General features: G+C 36.9%; 1 protein-coding gene across 4 annotated transcripts in view; it reads left to right on the top strand.

Annotated features, from left to right (window-relative positions):
* The window catches only part of RGS17 (regulator of G protein signaling 17), a 198,523-nt gene that overhangs the window by 118,172 nt on the left and 58,366 nt on the right, over positions 1–21,985 (top strand). For 3 of the 4 annotated variants that reach the window (XM_043962986.1, XM_043962984.1, XM_043962985.1), the window contains exon 2: positions 19,269–19,412. The exons of the other annotated variant lie outside the window; for it this stretch is intronic. In XM_043962986.1, coding sequence (XP_043818921.1) covers positions 19,294–19,412 — 119 coding nt within the window. In that variant the 5' untranslated portion in view covers positions 19,269–19,293. The remainder of the gene's footprint in view (positions 1–19,268; positions 19,413–21,985) is intronic. 4 annotated transcript variants of the gene reach the window in all.

Here is a 21,985-nt window from a genome sequence, read left to right as displayed (position 1 = left end):
CCAACAAATCCACCATAGGTTTTTATCCAATATATTGTGGTCTTCTCTTATTATTGTATCAATACCAATGGAACACATGACCTACAGGTTGCTTTTCCTTTGTCTTGCTACATGGTAGGCCATAATTTTTTACAATAATGAATTTCTCTTATGGCATCCTTTATCACACTTCTATGTAATTACTTGTTTTTAATTTATTATAGCCTAATGGCTCATGTCCACTATATATTTCTCCATTGTTTTGTGGATGAGCCTCCACTTCATTTCTAAAGAAATTATATTATTATGTGACTTGTGACAATACAATATTATTAGAAGAATATTATTATTTACATGATGGGACTACACAGTAACTACAGTGGAAATAGAACAACCAAAAATTGAAATTGAGTTCTAACATTATAATAATTAAGCTTATCCCCCAAAGAACAGATATGGGACTATATCTTCTTCCCTTATTTGCAGAGGTGGGTGGGGTGAGAGGGATGTGGATTTAAAACACTCAATAGACTGTCAGTTATTGTGCTGATTAGCTCTTATGAACTGATTGTTATTCCTTTTGTCGTTGTAAAAATTGATAACTTTATTGGAAGAGGAGATCTAATGCACAGGTCTGACTATGTCACCTTCCTATTCTATAAGCACCAATGGTTCCCCATTGCCTCCAGAAAAAATATAAGATCCTCTTGTTTTCAAGTCATCACCTTACCCATTCCTTCCTTTCCTGTCTTCTTACACTTCACTCCCTCCCACATTCTCTATGTTCCGGTGACACTGGCCTCTTTTCTCCTCCTCACACAAGATACTTCAGCTCCCAACTCAATGCCATCTCACTTGCTGCACCCCCCCCCACAACTGGAATTCTCTCCCTCCTTAGCAATACCTCCTGATTTCCTTGCCTTCCTTCATATCTTAGCTAAAATCTTTCCTTCTATAGGAAGCCTTTCCTGGTTCCCCTTAATGCCAGTATTTATCCTCTTAAATTATCTCCAATTTACCCTGTCTACTTCTTGTTTGGACACAGTTGCTTTCATGTTGTCTTCCCCATTAATATGTGAGTTCCTTGGGGACAGGGACTGTTTTTGACTTTCTTTGTATTCCCAGTGCTTAGCATCGTGTCTTGAACACAATCAGTGCTTAAGAAATAGTGTTGACTGATGCATGCATGCATAGATTATGCTCATAAAATTTTTGTAGAAATGAGAATGTATGCATATGGGACAACAGTTATTGATAGTCTCTTGTCATCCTTTTTTTTTTTCAAGAAAAAGCCCTATATTTTTTCCATGCCTTCTATATATTCATCTCCCTTAACTATCTTGAGAACTGATCCCTCAAAACTGAATCACTGCCTATGTGGACCTTGGCTCCTTTTCTCATCTCTGATTCAGTTCCATTTCCTCTTCCTCAGGAAGCACATCCAGGACTGTGATATTAGAGTTAAAATGTGATGGTTCCACTATTCTTGATTTTTTAATGTTATAAAAATCTTTCCAGGTCATTTCTGTTTTTATTTGTTTGTTGTGCTCCTTCCTGTTTCATCCTTAAACATTCCCAGGATGACTTACTTAATTGCGTCAATTTTTTTAAAAATTATTTTTCCTCCTTCTTCTTGATGTTTTATAAGGCAATAATGTCCATAACTTCCCACTATCTTTCTCAATAAAATGTTATAAGAGGGTTTATATTCTAAACCAGTGGTGCCCTGTCCTGCCAGATCTCTCTGCTTGGCAAGGAAATAAAATGTTTCCTAGCTGACATAATGGTGAATATAATTCTAGACCTTGCAGTCAGGATAATCCAAACTCTATTCTACCCTTAGACACATATCATCTATGTGATCCTGGGGAAGTTAGTTGATCTCCTTAGCCTCTATTTCATCATCAATAAAATGAGAATACCTATGATACCTGCCCTATAGGGTTGTTGTTAGTATTAAATCAGATAGTGTACATAGTACTTTGAAGATCTTAAAGAATGATATGGAAATCATGATCATCATAATTTCTAGACTATTTTGGTCTCATGATGGTTTGTGTTAGTTAAACTTCTTTAGGAAATTGTTTAAATTGACATTAGTATTTTTCCTCTATATCCCATTTTGGGGATCAAAGTTTTACTTACCAAAACCATGTTGGAATTGTTTAAATTGGATGCCATATTTTTTCCTCATTGTCTTCTGTTCTTCTAGGGTTTTTTGTTGTTGCTGTTGTTTTTTGTTTTTTTACTAATTTTGATACTTGCTCTAACAAGTTGGTATCCTGACTGTAGACAGCAGGCTGAATCAGAAATGACTACTACATTGGTAATAAGTTGTTTGTTGTTGGTTAAAATATACTGTTTCAATTTTTCATAATGCTTTTCAATGCTTACTATGTCCATCACCTTTCATTTCTTTTCTCAAAAAAAAAAGAGGTGTTCCTGATATATTGACATGAAGTTTTTGTGTAATCTATAAGCCTTTAGCCTCTCTTAATTCCTTACTCTAGAACCACATTTTTCACCATTTTCATTTTTTGCCCATCTTTACACTGTGACACACAAGTGTGAATATCAAATACCAAAATATATATTAATTTCATTTGGAACATCTTACTGAGTTCTTAATAGTGTTTCTCTACATTTCTCTCCTCTAGAGCAAGAAATTGTCTCATAAGTTGCAATTATTTTCATGTTTTTTTTTTGCAAAACTTGAAAATTGCATTATTAGGTATCCAAACATCTCAAGAAATATTTCTTATTGACTTTGAATACATGATAACACCAACTCATAGGATGATGCATTTAGAGTAGGAAGGTAACCTACCGGCCATTTAACTCAACCTCCTCATTTTACAAATAAAGTTATTGAGACTCAAAGGGGTTAAGTGACTTACCCAGGGTTATAAAGCTAGTGAGTGTTAGTTGTGGGATTTGAACTTAGGTCTTCTTAACTCCAAGTAATACTGACAACTCCTTTATCTGCTTCTCCAAGGAGGATTTTTGAACCACTTTCCATTTATTTACAATTTCCTTTTATCTTTTTAAAAATTTTTTGTAATGAGGTCAAGTTGATATGACTCAGTTCCTACAGCCATGGGTCCACACTAGTGATCACTGGGCAAGGAAACTTACATTTAAAGTACCAATAGCCTAAGTTAATATTTATAAAGAATCTAAAAATTGAATGGCGCTCACCCTTCTCCGTCCTCTATGCCATCATTTTGTCACTATAATTGCAAAAGAGGAAGAAGCCATACAGGGCTGAGGTAATTCCTGTACTTTCTGCATTGTATGGGATGTCATGGACAGAGTCCATTCCTAAGTAGCTATTCTATCTGATTGGTGATGAGCTTCTATGAACCTTGGCTGTTCTGGTCCTCAAAAAGTAAATTTAGTCTGTGTCTGGGACCAGATTCAATGTTAACAGGGTAGAACTTTACAGAGCTTGTGCTTTGCTGGCATAGATTTTAAAAATCCAGGGTCATTTCCACATAACAGTGAGGCATGAAAATCAGATTTTGAGGAGAGGAGGTAGACAGTACTTTAAAGTATGAAAACATTCTGTGTCATTTTGACTTTTCTCTATGCCAGCATTTCTGCAAAAGTGATAGAGAGAAAAGGTCTGTGTTCTATTCAGCTGCTTTTAGGCATGAGCATCTGTCTAACCACCATGAGCTAACTGACATTAACCAGAACCTCAGCCATTGTTCTTGGTTCTCCTGGAAAATTATTTGTGCCATTGGAATTAGAAAACATTCATTAGTCTTCTTAAAAAAAATAGTTTGTCATGACAGAGCTCTAGAAGTCCTATCTAAAATCTTGTTTTTAGCAATAGTTTGTAAAAATGAATTTAAATTTAGGGTCCCATAATGCTTTTGGAAATCAAAATTCAATTTAATATTTTCATTTCATCTTTTCTGTCTGAAAGGCAAGGACTGTTCTATTTTCATCTTTTTGTATCCATGATATCTAACATGGTACCTGGCACATAGGTGCTTAATAAATGCTTGTTGAATTAAATTATGTTGAATTTTTGTGTGATCCTGAATTGTCCCATGAGAATTTTCTCTCTGGAAAACAATGGAGTTTGATGTACAGATTAATATTGTACAGCCATTGTAAATATTCTGTTTAAGAAAGAATATTGTTTGTGAAATCTTACATTCCATAGGTCCTCCGTAAGAAATATATATATATATTTATATATGTGTACATACATGCATATATATATATATATATATATATATACACACACACACACACACACACACACACACACACACACACAACCATTAGAAGCATTATAGGACATATTACAAGAGAAACCTGGATTTTATTTAGCTCATACAAATATAAACTATAGGTTGACATCTCCCTACTGTACCTTCATACACACCAGAAAGGCTTTTGTTTTTCCATTTTGGGATAAGGGGTTTTACTTTGGTTTGGATTTGGTTTGGGGTTTTTTTGGCCTAGACATGTGATTTCATCATCTTTGTTGGGAACTCCTCATATGGAAGGAGGTGTAGAAAGTCTTTCCAATGATCCAGATAAGCAATTCTCTATAATTTAGGGTCTTAGAGAGGTGCCTAGGAGTACTTAAAAGCTAAGTGATACCCAGGAATCACATAGTATTGTATGGGGTACCAAGACTTGAACCCTGGTTTTTCTCATTCCAAGGCTAGTCCTTTATACACTAGGCCATGTCGTATTTCCTTCATTGTGCAAATTAAAATGCTCTCAGTTGTCCTTAAACACAGCTCCTTTGAGTGTGTAGACATTTTTCTTTTCATTCAAGTTTAACTCTTGCTCAAATTGTCTATAACACAGAGACACAGAAATTGTTACAGTAATTTGAATAGAAAATCGATAGTGGTAGAAAACAGTTGGTGTTGGCAGATTTAACAGTTGGGGAATGGCTTGATAGGAAGCACCACCCTTATGGAGTCAAGAAGATGATATGTTATTTGCCCATAATGCCTAGGAATTTATAGAGTCAACTGAGAAACCAACTTAAGGTAAAATACCTCTTCATATGGAGTCAAGAATATGTTATTTATCTGTGATCCAGCAAGATCTATGAAGAATTTATTCTATGTATGTTATCTCTTTGAAGTCAAGGAAAGAATGTAGTTCATTTGCTGTTGTTTTTTCCACTTTCTCTGGGAATTTCTATTTGATAAAGTGTGGAGAAAGACAATTAAAAATGTAAGCTTGAGAGAAGCTGAAGAATACCCTGAGAGGAAAAAGATGAAGAGATCTTTTCTGTGGATGCTGTTTTCAACTTTATTATATGAAAAAGATTAAAGTGAAGAGATTTATCTTGAGAGATACCAAATAGAGTAATTCTGAGTTTCCAGACAAGGGAAGAGAAATCAACTACTGATATTTTAAAGGTTTAAAGTAATTTGAATTGTGATTTGGTTTCAGCTAAATGATCATAAATGGATATGTATATATCTTATGTTATTGTTCTCATCTGTAAATAAATTATGCATGTAGTAACTTAATATCTAAATATAGTAATTACTGAAGGGAAGCACACTAGTTCAGAATCTACATCGTTTGACATGTAGACACCACTCACAAGAGTTACCACCAGACCCCAGCCTATGAACCTGTGAGTTGTGGGGAAAATTGGGGATTTGGACCTGGAGTGAGTTTTTGACAAGGAAAGACATTTAAGAAAGCAAAGCATAGTTTTGACCTTTTTAACAAGACTGAGAAGATCCTGGGTAACCTCAAACTAGTTAATAAGAATTAGGAAACATGGAGAAGGCTTAGTTTCTTTAGACAAATTTCGTTGTACTTTCCAAGTTAAAATTAAGAAAATTTTTTTCAGAATCTTAATGTAATATTAATATTGTATTCAAGCTGACAGAACAGCCACACCTGTTCAGTGTGAGAAAGGATCATTTTAAGCAAATAATTAAGATGAACTGGACTGACTTTTCTTGGCATAGAATTGGCACCTAATATTTGCTAGCTGATTGAATTAAATAACTAATTATAATTAATAGCACTGCAAAGTGTTGAACAATTCCCTTGTAAAGTCCATTTTTGTCTCTCATCTCAGTGAATATGAAAGCTGGTAAATAAAGAAGACAAAAGAAGGAAGAAGAGGGGATAATGACAATGTTTGGCATTTAGATAGCATTTTAAGGTTTGCAAAGCACTTTGTAAAATTACTTAATTTTACCCTTAAAACAATCCTGCATGATAGGTGTTATTTTTTTAACCATCACTTTACAGATGAAGAAACTGAGGCAGATAAAGGTTAAGTGACTTTCCTAAGCTAGTATCTGAGACTGGATTTGAACTCGTCTTCCTAACCCCTTGTTAAGCATTCTAAATACTGTAATATTTTGCCTATGAGAGCTTGCTTTTCAGCTTCTTTTTATGTGTTCCCTCATTAGATTGTAGGGACTAGGGGCATCTAGATGGCGCAGTGGATAGAGCACGGGCCCTGGATTCAGGAGTACCTGAGTTCAAATCCGGCCTCAGATACTTAACACTTACAAGCTGTGTGACCCTGGGCAAGTCACTTAACCCCAATTGCCTCACCAAAAAAAAAAAAAAAAGATTGTAGGAACTATCATGCTTTTCTTTATATCCCTAGCATTTAGCACAAGGTGGCACATAGTAGGTGTTTAGCAAATGTTTGACTCTAACTCTAGAACTCTAATCAACACAGTGATAAACCTTGAGTCCAAAAGAATGAGTATGAACCACTCCCCTCCTGACAGAGAGGTGATGAACTTAAAATGCAGACAGACGTATCTGATTTTCAGATATGGCTAAGGTAGGAATTTGTTTTGCATGAGTTTTTAAAGATATGTATTGAAGAATTTGTTTTTCTTTAGTATTTGCTTAATTGTAGAGGGACTTGGTGGAAAGGATAGATTATTTTTAAAATACTTGCTACTTGAAAAATAAAAATATTGAACTTAAAATATCTACATAAATCAATCAGTATAACTTTATTCAAGTGTATACATAGTTTAACTCAGAAATTGATTGAGGATAAAAGACCAAAGAATTTAGCATGGCAATTTTGGGGTAGGCTTCTAACTCTAATATCCCATGTCCTAAGGGAGGGATTTCTGCCTAATTGTATCCCAGTACTTAGCACGGTGCTTGGCACATAGTGGGTGCTTGATAAATATTTATCGACTAATTCAGAAGAGTAATTATCTCCTACTCAAGGAAAAGTGCGTTTTGTCATTTCTCCAATAAAATGACTCGGGTTACTTAGGCTCCTTCTGGCAAATTTGGAAGACCATTCATTTAAAAACCAATAGTCAGGAAGCTCTAAATACCCAAGCAATTCATAATAATGGATTTATAGAATTAAAAACTATAGAACCCATGTAAATAAATGGTACCCAAAAATGGACATCACAGGTTTTTCTGCCAGCCTGCTCCCACTTTTCCCCCAAGGCTCTTTCAGAGATTTAATATCACCCACAAAAGGTGATGAACCTGAGAATTCATAAAAAATACCTTCATATTACTAAAGCAGGCAAATAGCACTTCAAGCAAATAATTTCAGTATTTCTTTCATCTTAGCATGCCAGTATACATAAATATCAGAAAATTATGCTATTTATTTCTAATTCTCTTTTAATCTTCTCTTCAGTTGATATGGAATATATGTTACATATCTCCCTTGATATGGAAGGAATGATAACAAAAAGCAATAATCATTCCTTGAAAGTTGGCCTATTAAATAGAATGCACAACTTTAGAAAATGGCTGTTTAGTATATGTTTACAGCATATAATTACATACCTAATTATCTCTTTTTTAACATAATCCTAGAGAAATCCTCTCTATTTCATCAAGCAATTAATTATAATAAAGTATATGTGATATTTCATAAATGAAAATCTAATACAAATGAGGAAGATGGAAAAGAACAAAATCAACTTATGCTCATGGCCAAAGCTCAGAAGTATAGAATTGTAGAATTTGAAAAGTCACTTAACCACTATGACCATCATTTTCCCCACCTAGAAAACTCTGACAAGGCAGAAAATGGGGGAGTTTTCTGAAGAAAACAGTGTGGCTGCACAAGAACCTCATCTAATAACTCAGGGTTTTCTTTTTTTTTAAGACATACTGAAGATGGTGGGAAAAGCAGTTAATGGAAGATGAATTTTTAAAAATATGTTAGAGTTAAGGAGAATGGTAACTATCAAGAATGCTAAGCTCAGAATTAACTGAGGCTAATGAAAAATGCTAAAAAGCAGCAAAAAAGCATGTTTTTTAAAAGTGAAATAATACTTTTATGAGGCACTTTGTAGAGTTGTTGCAAAAAAGTACTCTTTAAACTCTATAGAACTTCATAAATTTGAGCTGTGATTATTTAAAATGTTATAGATCTTCTACCCTAGAAGATGATTCAAATAATTGGTAAAATAGTCAAATGTAGCCCCTTATCATCAAGGAGAATGATGGGAAGTGTAGTTTTTTCAAGTTTTTTCAAGGGAGGGAACAAAGGATCATGGGAAGCAGAAGCCTATTGGGAAGGTATGTATAAGCATTTAGTGTGCAGACCTAAGTCAGGGCCAAAGGCCAAGTGACTGCAAATGAAGAAAGTTTTGATACCCAAACAGAATATAATTATGAGAAGTTGGATCCTTGTCCATCTCACTGATCTGCTTTAAGGAGTTATCTTACTGGACAGAATTTTGTGGTTTCTCTGTCACACCTACCAAGATCTGGTGAGTATACCCCCTCTCCCCTGCCTAACTCACCAACAAAGAGTTTGTAATAGTGGAGAGTAAGTCAGGCATAGTCTGACAATTACAAAACACTTTGGGAGGACAGGTTTCTAAAGGTTAGAGGGAAAGATAGGCAGGAATCCATGGACTAAAATTCTACAAAGGTTAACAACCCAGAAAGGATGGAAATGTCTCAAAACAAATTCTGAAAACATACAAAGAAATAATTCTGACAAGGTAAAAAAAATGGAGGGTGGTGGTGATGGGGAAAGTTGTCCAAAGAGAACCATATGAATGCATAAGATCTCATCCAATGACTCAGACTTTTTTAGACACTTTAAAGATGGAAGCAAAAGTGGTTAGTGGGAGAATACCCAAAAAAGGGGTGGAATTCTACAAGGATAGTGAATATCAAGAATGCTAAATTCAGAATGAACTGAAGCTAATGAAAAATACTAAAGGGGGCCAAAAGGATTTTTTTAAGTCTGTATTGGAGAATGTTAGAAGCAAAGGAGGAACAGGGTCCATGCACTGTTTAGCGGGAAAGAGGATGATTAATGGACAACTATTCAGCTCTTACTTAATTTCACTTTTCATTGCTGAGTTATCTTTGCACTGAAATAGACAAAATCAAAAGCAATATAATAAGTCTTAGTGAGTAGATCATAGAACACATACCTGCCCTTGATGCTTTCAAGTCACCAGACCTAGGCAAATTTTAAACTGAAAAGAGAGGGTGAAGGGGAAAAAACTCTGTGTGTGTGTGTGTGTGTGTGTGTGTGTGTGTGTGTGTACCAAACTACTAGGTAGTATAGAAAATAGCTATGTTCTGACAGCTCTTATTACTACCAGTTTAAAAGATCTGAAGTATGACAGGACCAAAGAAAGTCAAATGCACACATTTTTCAAATGAAAGGAAAAATTTGGAGTTTGCATACTACAGGCCAATGTGCTTGACTTAGGCTCCAGGTAAACACCTATAACATGTTATTGAAATAGGCAGCTAAGTGACACAGTGTATAAAGAGTCAGACCTGGAATCAGGAAGACCTGTGTTCAAATCTAGCTTCAAACAACTCTTAACTCCTAACAGCAATTCATTGAACATCTGTCTCAATTTCCTCATCTGTAAAATTGAGATAATAATAGCCCCTATCTCCCATAGATACTTTGTGAGAATCAGACTACATAATGTTTATAAAGGGTTTCTGCATTGTTATCATTGTCATCATTAGTCAAGTTCATGGTAACCCAGTTGACATCACCAAGAAATCATGCAAGGGTAATATTATTTTCCTTTTCCTTCAAGTCTAGTAGATCAAGGGAGTGTAAGAGAAACATCTTACCTCGATTTCAGTAAAGGATTTGATAAAGTTACTCATGCTAAGCTTGTGACAAGATGGAGAGATAGCTATTATCTGAAAGTATAGATGTTTGTATTTGAAACTGGACCAAAAGTCCAGCTCTGAACAGTATTAGCTTAGAGTGAAGTCTCTAGTGGAGTGCCCTAGGGATCTGGCCTTGGCTCCATGCTACTTAATATTTTTATCAATGACCTGGATAAAAGCAAATGGCAGGGGCAGCTAGGTGGCACAGTGGATAGAGCACTAGCCCTGGATCCAGGAGGACCTGAGTTCAAATCCAGCCTCAGACACTTAATTACTAGCTGTGTGACCCTGGGCAAGTCACTTAACCCCAATTGCCTCATCAAAAAACAAAACAAAACAAACAAACAAACAAACAAAAACCCAAAAACAAAATGGCACCTTTACCAAATATGAAAAGATGGAATTTAGAAAGATAGAAAACAATGCAGTGACTTGAAATCTTGCCTAAAACATTAATTCACTTAAGATGAATTTAATAGGGATAAAAGCTATACTTGGCTTCCGGGGGAAAAAAAATCTACTTCAGAAGTACAAAAAGAAAGAGGCATGGCTACATATGTTAACTGAAAAAGATCTTGGGGCTTTAGTGGATTTTCTAGTCTCCTCATTCTGATTCAATATTTTAAAATGGCTACCAAAATTCTCAGGCCACATTCAGATAGAGAGCCACAGCTGAATAGAATACTCAGCCCTGCATGCCACATTATAGGAAGGACAAGTGGGAAACTGGAGAGTATCCAGAGGAAGACAAGCAGTCTAGTGAAGAGTCTCAAGATCATTTCCAATGAGTATGAATTGAAGAACTAGAATAATTTAGCCTGGAGAAAGAAACACTTGGAAGGTTGTAACACCAAAAAAAAAAATTGCTTTAATATGTTTACTTTTAATTTGAAATGTTTCTCTGTTATCTAGCAGTGGAGGTGAGTTTTGGGCAAAGGAGTAGAAGTACCCCCTCTCTTGTTCCCACCTTCCTAAGGACAGTGCTACTTTGTTCTTAATACTTTACTTCAGGCATGATTTTGGGTCCTTGCCCTCAGTTCTGCCCCTGAAGGGAAACAGTGGGAAGGAGGAGGGATTGCGCTCCTTTATCAAATCTCCTTCCTCTACAAAACTATGTGCTCATCCTATGTCCAGGATGGGTTGGATTTATTTATTCTCTTCTGCTTTGAGAAAGTTTTAATAATATGTTTCAATAAAATCTCTTTTGTTCAGTTTAAACCCTAAACTAGCATTCCTAGTGATTAGAATGAGTTCCTATCTCACCTTCTGTATATCTGCCCAATTATGTATCTTCTCTCTCATCTGCATTTAATACCCCAGAATGACACACTTTGTCCTTGGGTTGATATCCCAGATCTGATACATACTAGCTAGCTGACCAGGTAACCCTGTAAGACTACAAATTAAATTCTGTCCAATGATCTGAATCAATGGGGGAAAGTTTCATACTGGAAGTTCCCTACAGTAATGAAATCACATAACTGGACCCCCACCCTGTCCAAAAGGGGAAAAAAAGTCCTTTACAATTTACATATGAGAAAACTGAAGCCAAAAAAAGTTAAACCCAGTCATATAGCTAATAGAAAAATTGGATTTCAAAAGATCAAATGATATAACATTTATAAAGCACTTCACATAATGTATGCATACTATAGGTGCTATATAAATAATAGCTATTACTGGTAGTAGTATCAGCTCTGCTATAAACTACCTTGGTGACTTGGAGAGAGTCACTTACCTAGACCCCACATTAGTTCAATTATAAAATGAGAGAGTCCCTAATTCTAAAAGATGCCTAAAATCCCTTTCAACTATAAAAATCTATAAACTGTAATATTGAAAAAGGCTAGATAATGTGGTCCCAAGTATCCTGAAAATTTCTGAGGTTGAAATAAATGAACATTGCGCTTTTGTTTAAAAAGTTTTCTTGAAAAACCTGGAAAGATCAGGAAAAAACTTACAACTAATTGCCTCCTTTCAGTAGCCATTATCCATAGGTTGAAAAGTTTCACAACCTAAATTGTCAATTTTCTATTTGCTTTCTTAGTTGTTAAAGCAAAACCTAGTGGAAAGGTTGGTATAATACTTTAAACATTTAAGTCATTGAGATTGATGTTATGCACTTTTATCTCTTATTTGAGAATGTTTCTAAATAATAACTACCCTCTATTCATATCCAACATGTTTATACAAACATTACTTGGTATGGGGTTTCTTTAAAAATTATCCTTGTATATGTTGTGGGCTTTCTTAGCAATTATTTGGTTTGATTGCTATTATAGGAGAGAGTCTCACGTAAACATCATAGCACACGCCTATTTTTTTTTTAGAGTTTCTAGGGTTTTGTTTTGTCAAATTAATATTTTTCCCTTTTCATATTTGGAGTGTCATTTTTTTCTTTGCCTGTTTTAAAAATTGCTTATCTCTTGTGATGTATAGTGAAATAATAAGCACTTGTGCTTTCTGAAAAGCAGTTTGATGAATCTCAAAATGAACATGTCATAAAGATAAAAGTGCTGTCAGTACTTTTCTAAGTAAACACATTGTAATTCTACATTAATCACGGATATTTTTCATTTTGATGCAATAAAAAGAACAAGTCCTTACTGATGATTTTTCTTACATCTGCCATAAAATCTGTATAAAAGATTGCCTCTAATTCCCATCCCTGCACCCATCATGATTTTAAGCCCACCTTTGGCTAGTTCTGTACATGCAAACTGTTTTAGAAGGGTGGATAATTACCTGATGATTCAGGGTACAGAGACTTTAGAAAATAGCAAATTTTAAAAGTTCAATCAATTGTACTGGTTGTCTAGCCTAGTGGCCTCCCAATTTTTTTGATCATTCCCCTCCACACACACCATCTGCAAAGAAATGTTTCAGCATGCATCCCCAATATATGCATATTTATTAGTGGGCAACTAGGTGGCACAGTGGATAGAGCACTGGCCTCAAAATTGGAAGGACCTGAGTTCAAATCTCACCTCAGACACTTACTAGCTCTGTGATCCTGGGTAAGTCACCTAACCCCAATTGCCTTAAACATCTGGGGCCATCTCCAGTTGTCCTGATAAATATCTTGGCACTAGACGAAGATCTGAAGGAGAGAGTGAGGTTGGTGACTTTGGACAGCCCTCCTTCACTTAAATCCAATTCACTGCAAGTCATGACATAGCCTCCTGATGTCATGGTCCTCTTTGAGAATGAAGAACAAACAACAACAATGCATATTTATTTATAAATTATACATATGTACTGTTGTATTAATACATTATGTACCTTGTAAAACATACACAAAAGCAGAAAAATTTCCAAAGATACCATAAAGGTAAAATAAACATTTCTAATTTGCTGTTATCAATGGTATAAATTTTTTTTTTCTTTTGCTCTTGAGAGCCACACAATTGAATATACTTTGTTATTTTTTTTTAATCCATGTATTTGCCTTGGGGGATTAGGTAGATTTATAAATTATAATTGTTGCTTTGTCACTGTTTAGTTGTTTAGTCATTCCAATCCTGTCTGACTCTTTGTGACTCCATTTGGGGTTTTCTTGGCAAAGATACTGGAGTGGTTTGTCATTTCCTTTTCCAGCTCATTTTATAGATGAGGACACTGAGGCAAACGGGGTGAAATGACTTGCCCAGGGTCACACAGCTACTAAGTATCTGAAAACACATTTGAACTCAGGAGAGTCTTCATGACTCCAGGCCTGGTTCTCTATCCACTACACCACCTAAGTGCCCCAAAATACAACGATCAAATAATAGGTAATAATAGTCAATAAACATAACAGCTTTTTGGCAGAATTTATTTCACTTTGGATAGACATTCACCATGTACAATGCAAAAAAAAAAATAACAAGCAAAAGTCGATTGTTTCTCATTTCAATTCAACAGAAAGTTTTCAATATGAATCCATTCCATTTTTTAAAACGTGGTTCTGGGGGCAGCTAGATGGCACAGTGTATAAAGCACTAGCCTTGGATTCAGGAGGACCTGAGTTCAAAGCCTGCCTCAGACACTTGACACTTAACTAGCCGTGCGACCCTGGGCAAGTCACTTAACCCTCATTGCCCTGCAAAAAAAAATAAATAAATAACCCCCCCCCCAAAAAAACCATAAACAAAAACAAACAAAAAAAGTGGTTCTACATAATGAATGTTAGCATGCCTTCATATCCTATTCATATTTGGGTATTTTCATTGTATTTCTGAATGTGTAAGGCATAGTAAGACCAATTTGGCTGGACCATTGAAATAAAGAAGGAAAGTAATATAAAATAAGCCTGGAAAGTTAGGCTAGGACAAGGCTGTGAAAGTTTTTAAATGTCAAAGTGACTAGTATATATTTTATCCTAAAGGTAATAGGGAGGCACTGGAATTTATTTGGTGTGTGTTGGGCAGGAAGGGAGAAGGACCAATGACATGAGCCTTCACAGCTGTGTGGAGGGATGGCTTGGGAAGGAGAGAGTTGAGGCAAAGAGATCAGTTAGGAGGCTATTGTAGTGGTCCAAGCAAAAGGTAAATGAAAGTCTGAGGTGTATGGGGTGTTCAAGGAGGACTAGCACTTCTGGTAGGAGGGCTTGCCAAGCTCTTTTCAGGGCTGCTTAAACACCTTTCATGTCTACCTAGCATTCAACTCTCACTGTTGTGCCAAGAAGCTGTAACATGCACAGAAGCCACACCCCAGTAAATTGTAGATGAGCTAAAACAGGTTGAGGGTAATGGATAGGACTCAAACCCTTGTGTAAGTTAAGGGGGTGTCTACCCCAAGTATGTGAGCATTTCTCCTGATGGAATGAGCAGATGGGAAGAATTTGTTCTAATGGCCATAAAGATGGCTGGCAAGTTGCTATGAAGTGCTTAGAGCTTGGCCAGACATTGAAAAAACCAAGGTCGTCTACTGCATCCTGGACCATTGCCAGTCATCTTGACTTCTATATTGCCACTGGATTTTAATGACTCTGGAAGCCAGTGAGGCTGATGACTTTACACAGTTCTCTCTCATTTAAATCCAATTCATGTAAAGTCAAGACATCACTCTGTGATGCCATTGGTCCTCTTCAAAAATGAAAGACAACAAATGAAAGTCTAAAGAAGGGGTGGTAGCTATGTGAGTAGAGAGAATGAGACTAATATGAAGGATATTATAGAGGCAGAAATGACAAGTTTTGGAAACTCATTGGATATGTGAAGTGAACTTAAGTGAGGAATAAGGATTCCTTCCTCCCTTTCTTCCTTCCTTCCTTCCTTCCTTCCTTCCTTCCTTCCTTCCTTCCTTCCTTCCTTCCTTCCTTCCTTCCTAGGAAACAGCTACTTCCTCTTTGGAAACTACTGGTCCAGACTGTGCCTAATTAGTTGGATAATTTGACAAGTTTTTGTTGCTTTGAGCTTTGCTGTATACTGTAGGAATTGCTTCATTATTAGCATCTAAAAACTTTTGTATTTTTCATCTTTAACTTTCCCTTTCCATTTTCAAAATAGGCCCCCTCTTTCTAACTTTCTTATATGTATCTTAAAATAAAGAAGTGATAGATTCTTGTCCAGTGATAGAGAAACAAAGGAAGGCAAAAATGTATTTTCTTGGTATTTTGAAAATCTAATCCAAAGGGCTTTGTATTCCAAGTCAAAGCACAGAGGGGTCCTGACTGAAATCAAGGAGTTTGCCCCATTAATCGAATTACAAGGCATAAATCATCATTTGTAGGCAACTGATGGAATACAGAGAACACTTAAAAACTGGCTGACTGAAGATGAACTCCTAATTCCTGGCTTGTAAAAGCAAGCTAGTCCCACACATTAATCCCTCTGATTTCTTCTCCACCTTTTCCCTTGCACCTTCTTCCATACTAAAACAGGAGGGAGAGAGGGGTGGATTTTTGCACCCCATGCCCCATATAGGAGTAGTAATATTGATTTAAAAATTGTGTGACAGTACCACACATGCTTGCATCTGTAGGCAAGCTTCCTAACTAAGAAGGGTATTGAAGGACATTCCTTCTGAATAGAGAATGTGAAGATTTTGAATCCTTTAGGCAATAAGATCTAGGTTCCCAGATTTCCCAGGCAGCACTTGCTTTAGGAGTAGCCTTGTCAATAACCCTAAATTCCAAAGTACCAGCGTTTAGTCACTACAGCTGAATCCTCAGAAAGAGTAGAGAAAACCAAAGTAGAAAAGGGATGTTGGGGCAGCTAGATGGAGCAGTAGTTAAAGCACTGGCCCTGGATTCAGGAGTACCTGCGTTCAAATCCAGCCTCAGACACTTGACACTTACTAGCTGTGTGACCTTGGGCAAGTCACTTAACCCCTATTGCCTGCAAAAAAAAGAAAAAAAAAAGAAAACGGATGCTACAACTAACTCTAACTTTGAAGACCTCAATGGCAACCTCTGCCTCTGCTTCTACCTACCATTTGAAAAGTACCTATCTAGAGTTCAACTATACAGCTTCAAAATAGATTGAAGAGAATGGAAGCTAAACAGCCATTGAAACTCCCATTACAAAGAATAAACAACCTTACCTACTATTGAATCTCATTCTACCTTTCACCACTAGGAAGATACAAATAATTCCCAAGTTAAATATTACTCTCCCAACCTCCACCTCTTCAACATTTTCCTACTCAGTGGATTAACCTGGGACTGAAGGAAAGAACTGCTTTGCTAGAACTGGTGGTCTCTATGGGTAAAGCAGGTTCTCTGTGTTACTTCAAAAATGACACAATGAGACTTTCCATGGATGTGCTATACGTGTGTTGTATGTGTTACCAGTATTGCTGCCAAGCTATCTACCAACCCCACCCTCATCCTCTGGGACTGCATTTTACATGGTCCATAAATTCTATAATCAAAGCCTTGGGCAAAGCCATTCATCTCTTCTGCAGAGGACAGCTCAGTTTTCCAACCAACCTTGAAACTCTTACTGGCTGTCCAATCTTAAGCTTCCCAGCTTGCTTCCTGCTTCCAGGGAGAGGAAAAGAATGAATTGGCCTCATTATACTCAAAAGTACTTGACTCAATTTCAACCCTTAAGTTATGCAAAAATTCATACAATATTTTGTTTTCATTTGTAGATAGTGAAAAAATGTGTTTAGCTTAAATGCAAGGAATCTGAGGTCCTTGGAGGTGAAAAATGCAAGAGTTGGACAGATTTTCCCTTGCATGTCCACCCATGAATCTCACTGAATTATATTTTCCTATGGCATAAGTACATATAAACAAATAGAATGGGATTTAAAGGTCAACACCATCAGGGTGTGCCACTGTTTGCCATGTTCTGTTCCCTGGCAGTCGGGGTTGGGGAATACTTTGGAGGTAGTATGTCTTAGCAGTTCTTTGTCATATGTTGTTTCTTCCCACTAACTGTGTATTTAATTTTTGAGTTAGGGAACATATACAAGGGTTTTTCCAAAAGAAATTAAAGCTTAGAACCACACTAAAACTTTTGGAACATTCTGCATAGAAAACATATGTCCCCACACTTTTATCTCAGCTCAGTTAGTTAGTTGGGATGGAAGAAAGGGTGCATTTTAGTTGAAATTATCTCTGGTGGCCAGGTCTAATTGTGATTCTCAAGAGGGCTTTTTTTTTCTAGAAAGAGCATGCTTACTAAAGAATAGGAATAGCTCTCAGAGAAATTAAAGGAAAGAAACATTCTGTGAAAATCCTCAGCCAACACCATATAATGGAAAAGCAAGAAAAGATCCCATGAATCCATTCTGGGCCCATCCACAAATTACAGTTTTCTCCAGAGGCTGCCTGAGTAGAAACCCAAGATCTTATTTCCTTCTGAATTTTCCAGTGATAGTGTGTTCCCAACAAATCATTAGGACATAATCAAATGATGTGGAAAGCTTTATTTCTCAGGGAAACTTCCAGAGTGGAGACAAGGCAGGGATCTGGTATAAAGCTTAGTGCATTTTTAACAAGTGTTCTTCTTAGCATTAATGTAAATTTCAAATAATTTACACACACCACAACTTAGAAGCAACATGTCAGACCCATACCGTTCAATTCCTTTTCCCAATGATGTCAAATCAAATTACTCTATTAATTTCTAAAGACTATTTTTTCCAACTGAAAGGCAGAATTTGACCTTTGAAGGCATCTATGAGGAGTGATTTTAGGGTGGGTCACCAGCTAAAGAAACTTGTATATGGGTTGCCGGATACCAAAAGTATCTCTATCACTGGCCAGACCTTAAAACTAAATTCCACTCTTAGCATCTTTTTTCCTTCAGTCTGGAAGAGTCCCCAGTTACAATGCAAATATGCCTGAAAGGGTAATTGCCCTGGTCATCTCTGACTTCATGGGTATTCACTTACCCCATTGGCAGCTAGGTGAGTGTAACAAGGCCTTGGCACAGGAAATTAGCACTATAAAGGGGGACAGTGGTACTATTGAAGGGGAGAGGGGTGATTTTAGAGGAGGCAAGAAGTCTAAGGAGACATGGCATAATGGATCGAGTGGCTAGGCGAGGAGTCAGGAAGAACACAAGTTTAAATCCTGCCTCAGATGCTTATCTATGTGACCTTGGGCAAGTCACTTAATCTTTATTTGTCCCATTTTCCTCAACTATAAAATGGGGATAATAATAGCATCTATCTCCCAGGGTAGTTGTGAGGATAAAATGACATAACATCTGTAAAGCAGTTAGCACAGTGCTGGCATGTAATAGGTATTATATAAATGCTAGTTACTGCTGCTGCTGCTAATACTACCACCACCACCACCACCACCACCACCACCACTACTACTACTACTAATTATCTAAGATAAACTTTCTCTCATGCAATCTTTGCCTTATATCTTGGCCAAATGAAGAGCATTTTGCTATTAACCGTACCTCTGTGAAGACATAGAGAAGACAGACTTCTCAAAAGTTATTTAAAATCTTTTATAAAGGTTTTTTTTATCATTTTTGAGCAAAGAAGGAAGTAGAAGAATTCTATACCTTATCATCTCATTTGCCATATCAGCACATCTACTTTATTATTTCTTAAGTCCCACACAGTGAGAACTGTTGGCCCCCAAATTTCTGGAATACCCCTGATGAAATGCTGTGAGAGTCCTTGCTTTGAAACCTGCATTTTACATGTCTGCCTTTCCCTGCACACGTAATTTCACCCTGCCGTAATTCTGTCCCTCTCTTCTGTCTCTGTTCTTGCAGTCACTTGGGCACCAAAGGAGCTGAAATGAGAAAAAGGCAGCAATCCCCAAATGAAGGAACATCTGCTATGGCTCAAGCACCTGGAAGCCAGAGGCCCAACAACACATGTTGCTTTTGTTGGTGCTGTTGTTGCAGCTGCTCCTGGTATGTCACGTTATCTCTTCAATGGCATATTGAAGCTGGGTAAATAATGCCAGAAAACACATGCCACGTTCTGGACTCATCAAAGTATCTCTCATGTATCTCTAATCTCTCTGGCTCCCCAAAGCCCATTAAATAAAAGGGAAGAATTAATAAAGATAGTGCCACCCTCAGGTTAATGTGAGATGTTAGTTAATAACTACAGAAATTTGAGCTTTCCTTGTCTGAGAATGTAAAATTAATCTTGGGGTAGGGGGAAGAAAAAAATCTGTACTTTTTTACTTAACTATATGGCTGAAAGAAATGAATGAGATGTCTAACAGTTAGGCAGACAACCAGTATTTATTAAGCATTCACTATGTGCCCTGCACTGTGCTTAATGCTAGAGCAAAAAGACAAGCCCTGCCCTCAAGAAGCTTACATTCTAATGGAGAAAGATAATATTCAGAAGGAAATTGAAAAGGGGAGGGGAATGAAGCCTAGTTAGTGGGTGTGGGCCCCTCCCCCAAATGGAGATGCTAGAGGGAATTCACCAAAATAGAAGGGGCAAAAGCATGAAACATTGACAAAGCAATGTTCCAGAGGCAAGAAGGCACTGAGGGAAGTTCCAGGATAAGACAGCAATTCCAGAGCATCAAACATTTTAATAAGTAATCAAAAATAAATCCTTCATGATATACCAAGAGTACTAACTATATATTAAGAGAAAGACATATTTTTCATTCAGAAGCTACTTGAACTCTTCCAGGCCAGTGAGGTGCCATCAAGAAAATGATTCTCTAACAATTCAGTGTGCCTTAGCTAACACTCATTCCAGTGTCTGTAAGTTTAATTTTTAACTGTGTACCGAGGATTACAGTGCAAGCTAAGGTTGTTCCTTCCAATTAGAGTAGATTGGCTGATTGTGTTGACAGATATGTGCTGGTAAACAACTGGCTCGCCAGAAAACAACGTACACTCATCCTACTTCTAATTCTAATCTGAATTATTAATACTATTTACTTATTTTCTTAAGTCTAGACAATCAACAAAACAAAAATAAATCAAGCCCTAATTTGTATAGCATTTGCTGGTTTTCCAAGGTGTAAAATGCTCTCGCTGAAAATTTAACAAAGACCTTGAGAGTGGAATCAGCATGGCGCAATCAGCACAACCCTGGATGTAGGCTAAAACAAGATAGGTGGACCAGGAAAAACTAATGAGCTTTGGAAGGGGAGTCCAGGAGCCTGGATTCTAGTGGGTAGGTCACACTACCTGGCTATCAATATCTTGTGGTTTTAGTTCCCTGATCTGTACATTAAAAGGGGGAGGCTAAGTCCTCCCTAAGTTCTAACTCTATAAGTCTATGATCCAACCATCTCTGTGAGTCATAGATATAGAGATGGGAGGGACCTTACAGGTTCCCCCAGTCAGCTCTACCTTCTCACTTTAGAACTGAAGTAATTGGAGCACCGAGTCATTGGTAACAGGTAACGGAGTTCTGATTGGAATGCAGGTCTTCTGACTCCAAACCCCTCTACCCTTTTATTCTAGCTTCAAAAGTCTAAATCACCTTCACATGAGTGAGAGGATTCCAGAGACAAAATAAGATTTTTTATTTTCTCAGTCAAACTCCTCAGAGGGGTCTGTGCTGAATGGATCTTCTTCTTCCCTTGGTTAATGAGTTTATTATGAAGTCTTCTGGAGGCCCCCTGATTAATTTACCTGGAGATCTCTAGAGCCAAGGACTGACTCTCAGGACATGACTTGTGATTTCTTTGGACTATTTTGATGATATCTGAGATATTAAAGAGGGTCCCAGATGCTTGGGAGTCATCTTAAGTTATATGTAATTAACATGGTCTGCAGAGTTATTTCTGTGACTTATTGACATTTATGGAGGTTTTGTGTTCAGTTGCAGGTGACACTGTAATATGTAAAGAAAAGTAGCATTTGGTGATTGATAGCCCTCTCTGGAGATTGAAAAAGCACTACTAGTCTGGTATAGAAAATGACTGTTTTGTTATTCTCACTGGCACCTTTGTGCCTACCTGAATATTTTTATGTGATTTCCAAATGTGCTTTACATAATTCCCAAATATTTGACTACTAGGGGAATGGTCCTGGGTTGGGGGCGGGGGGGGGGCGGGGTTCTAATTTATGAATCCTTGACACTTAATCCGTGACTGCTTCAAGATTAAGGAAAATAAATCTTGAATGGAAACACCCAGCATAATTATTTATTTCTAGTAAAAAGGAGTAAATTATACCTGGTGTTTTTCTGTAGCTCAATGGGACATTTTATGGATTATTTCCAACTCTAGATCAGAAAAATAGTATTCCTTTAAAGGGAACTGACCAGGAATGCCTGGTACTCATATATTCCTAGGTCACAAGGCTCAGGCTCTATGCTTTTAATGGAATTATTTGTACCTTACAGAAGAGAATTCTAGATAAGAATAATTATAGCTAACGTTTTTATAGTTATACCCACATGGGCTCATAAGAAATACTGAAGTGTAATAGATAAAACTGTTAAAGTCAGGAAGAGCTGACTTTGAATCCTGTCTTAGACACTCACCAATTACAGGACCCTG

This window comes from Dromiciops gliroides, chromosome 4 (genome assembly GCF_019393635.1).
Source record: "Dromiciops gliroides isolate mDroGli1 chromosome 4, mDroGli1.pri, whole genome shotgun sequence".
In the NCBI taxonomy this organism is placed as follows: domain Eukaryota; kingdom Metazoa; phylum Chordata; class Mammalia; order Microbiotheria; family Microbiotheriidae; genus Dromiciops; species Dromiciops gliroides.
The sequence above is the reverse complement of the archived record's forward strand: the minus strand, read 5'-3'. Positions and strand labels throughout refer to the sequence as shown.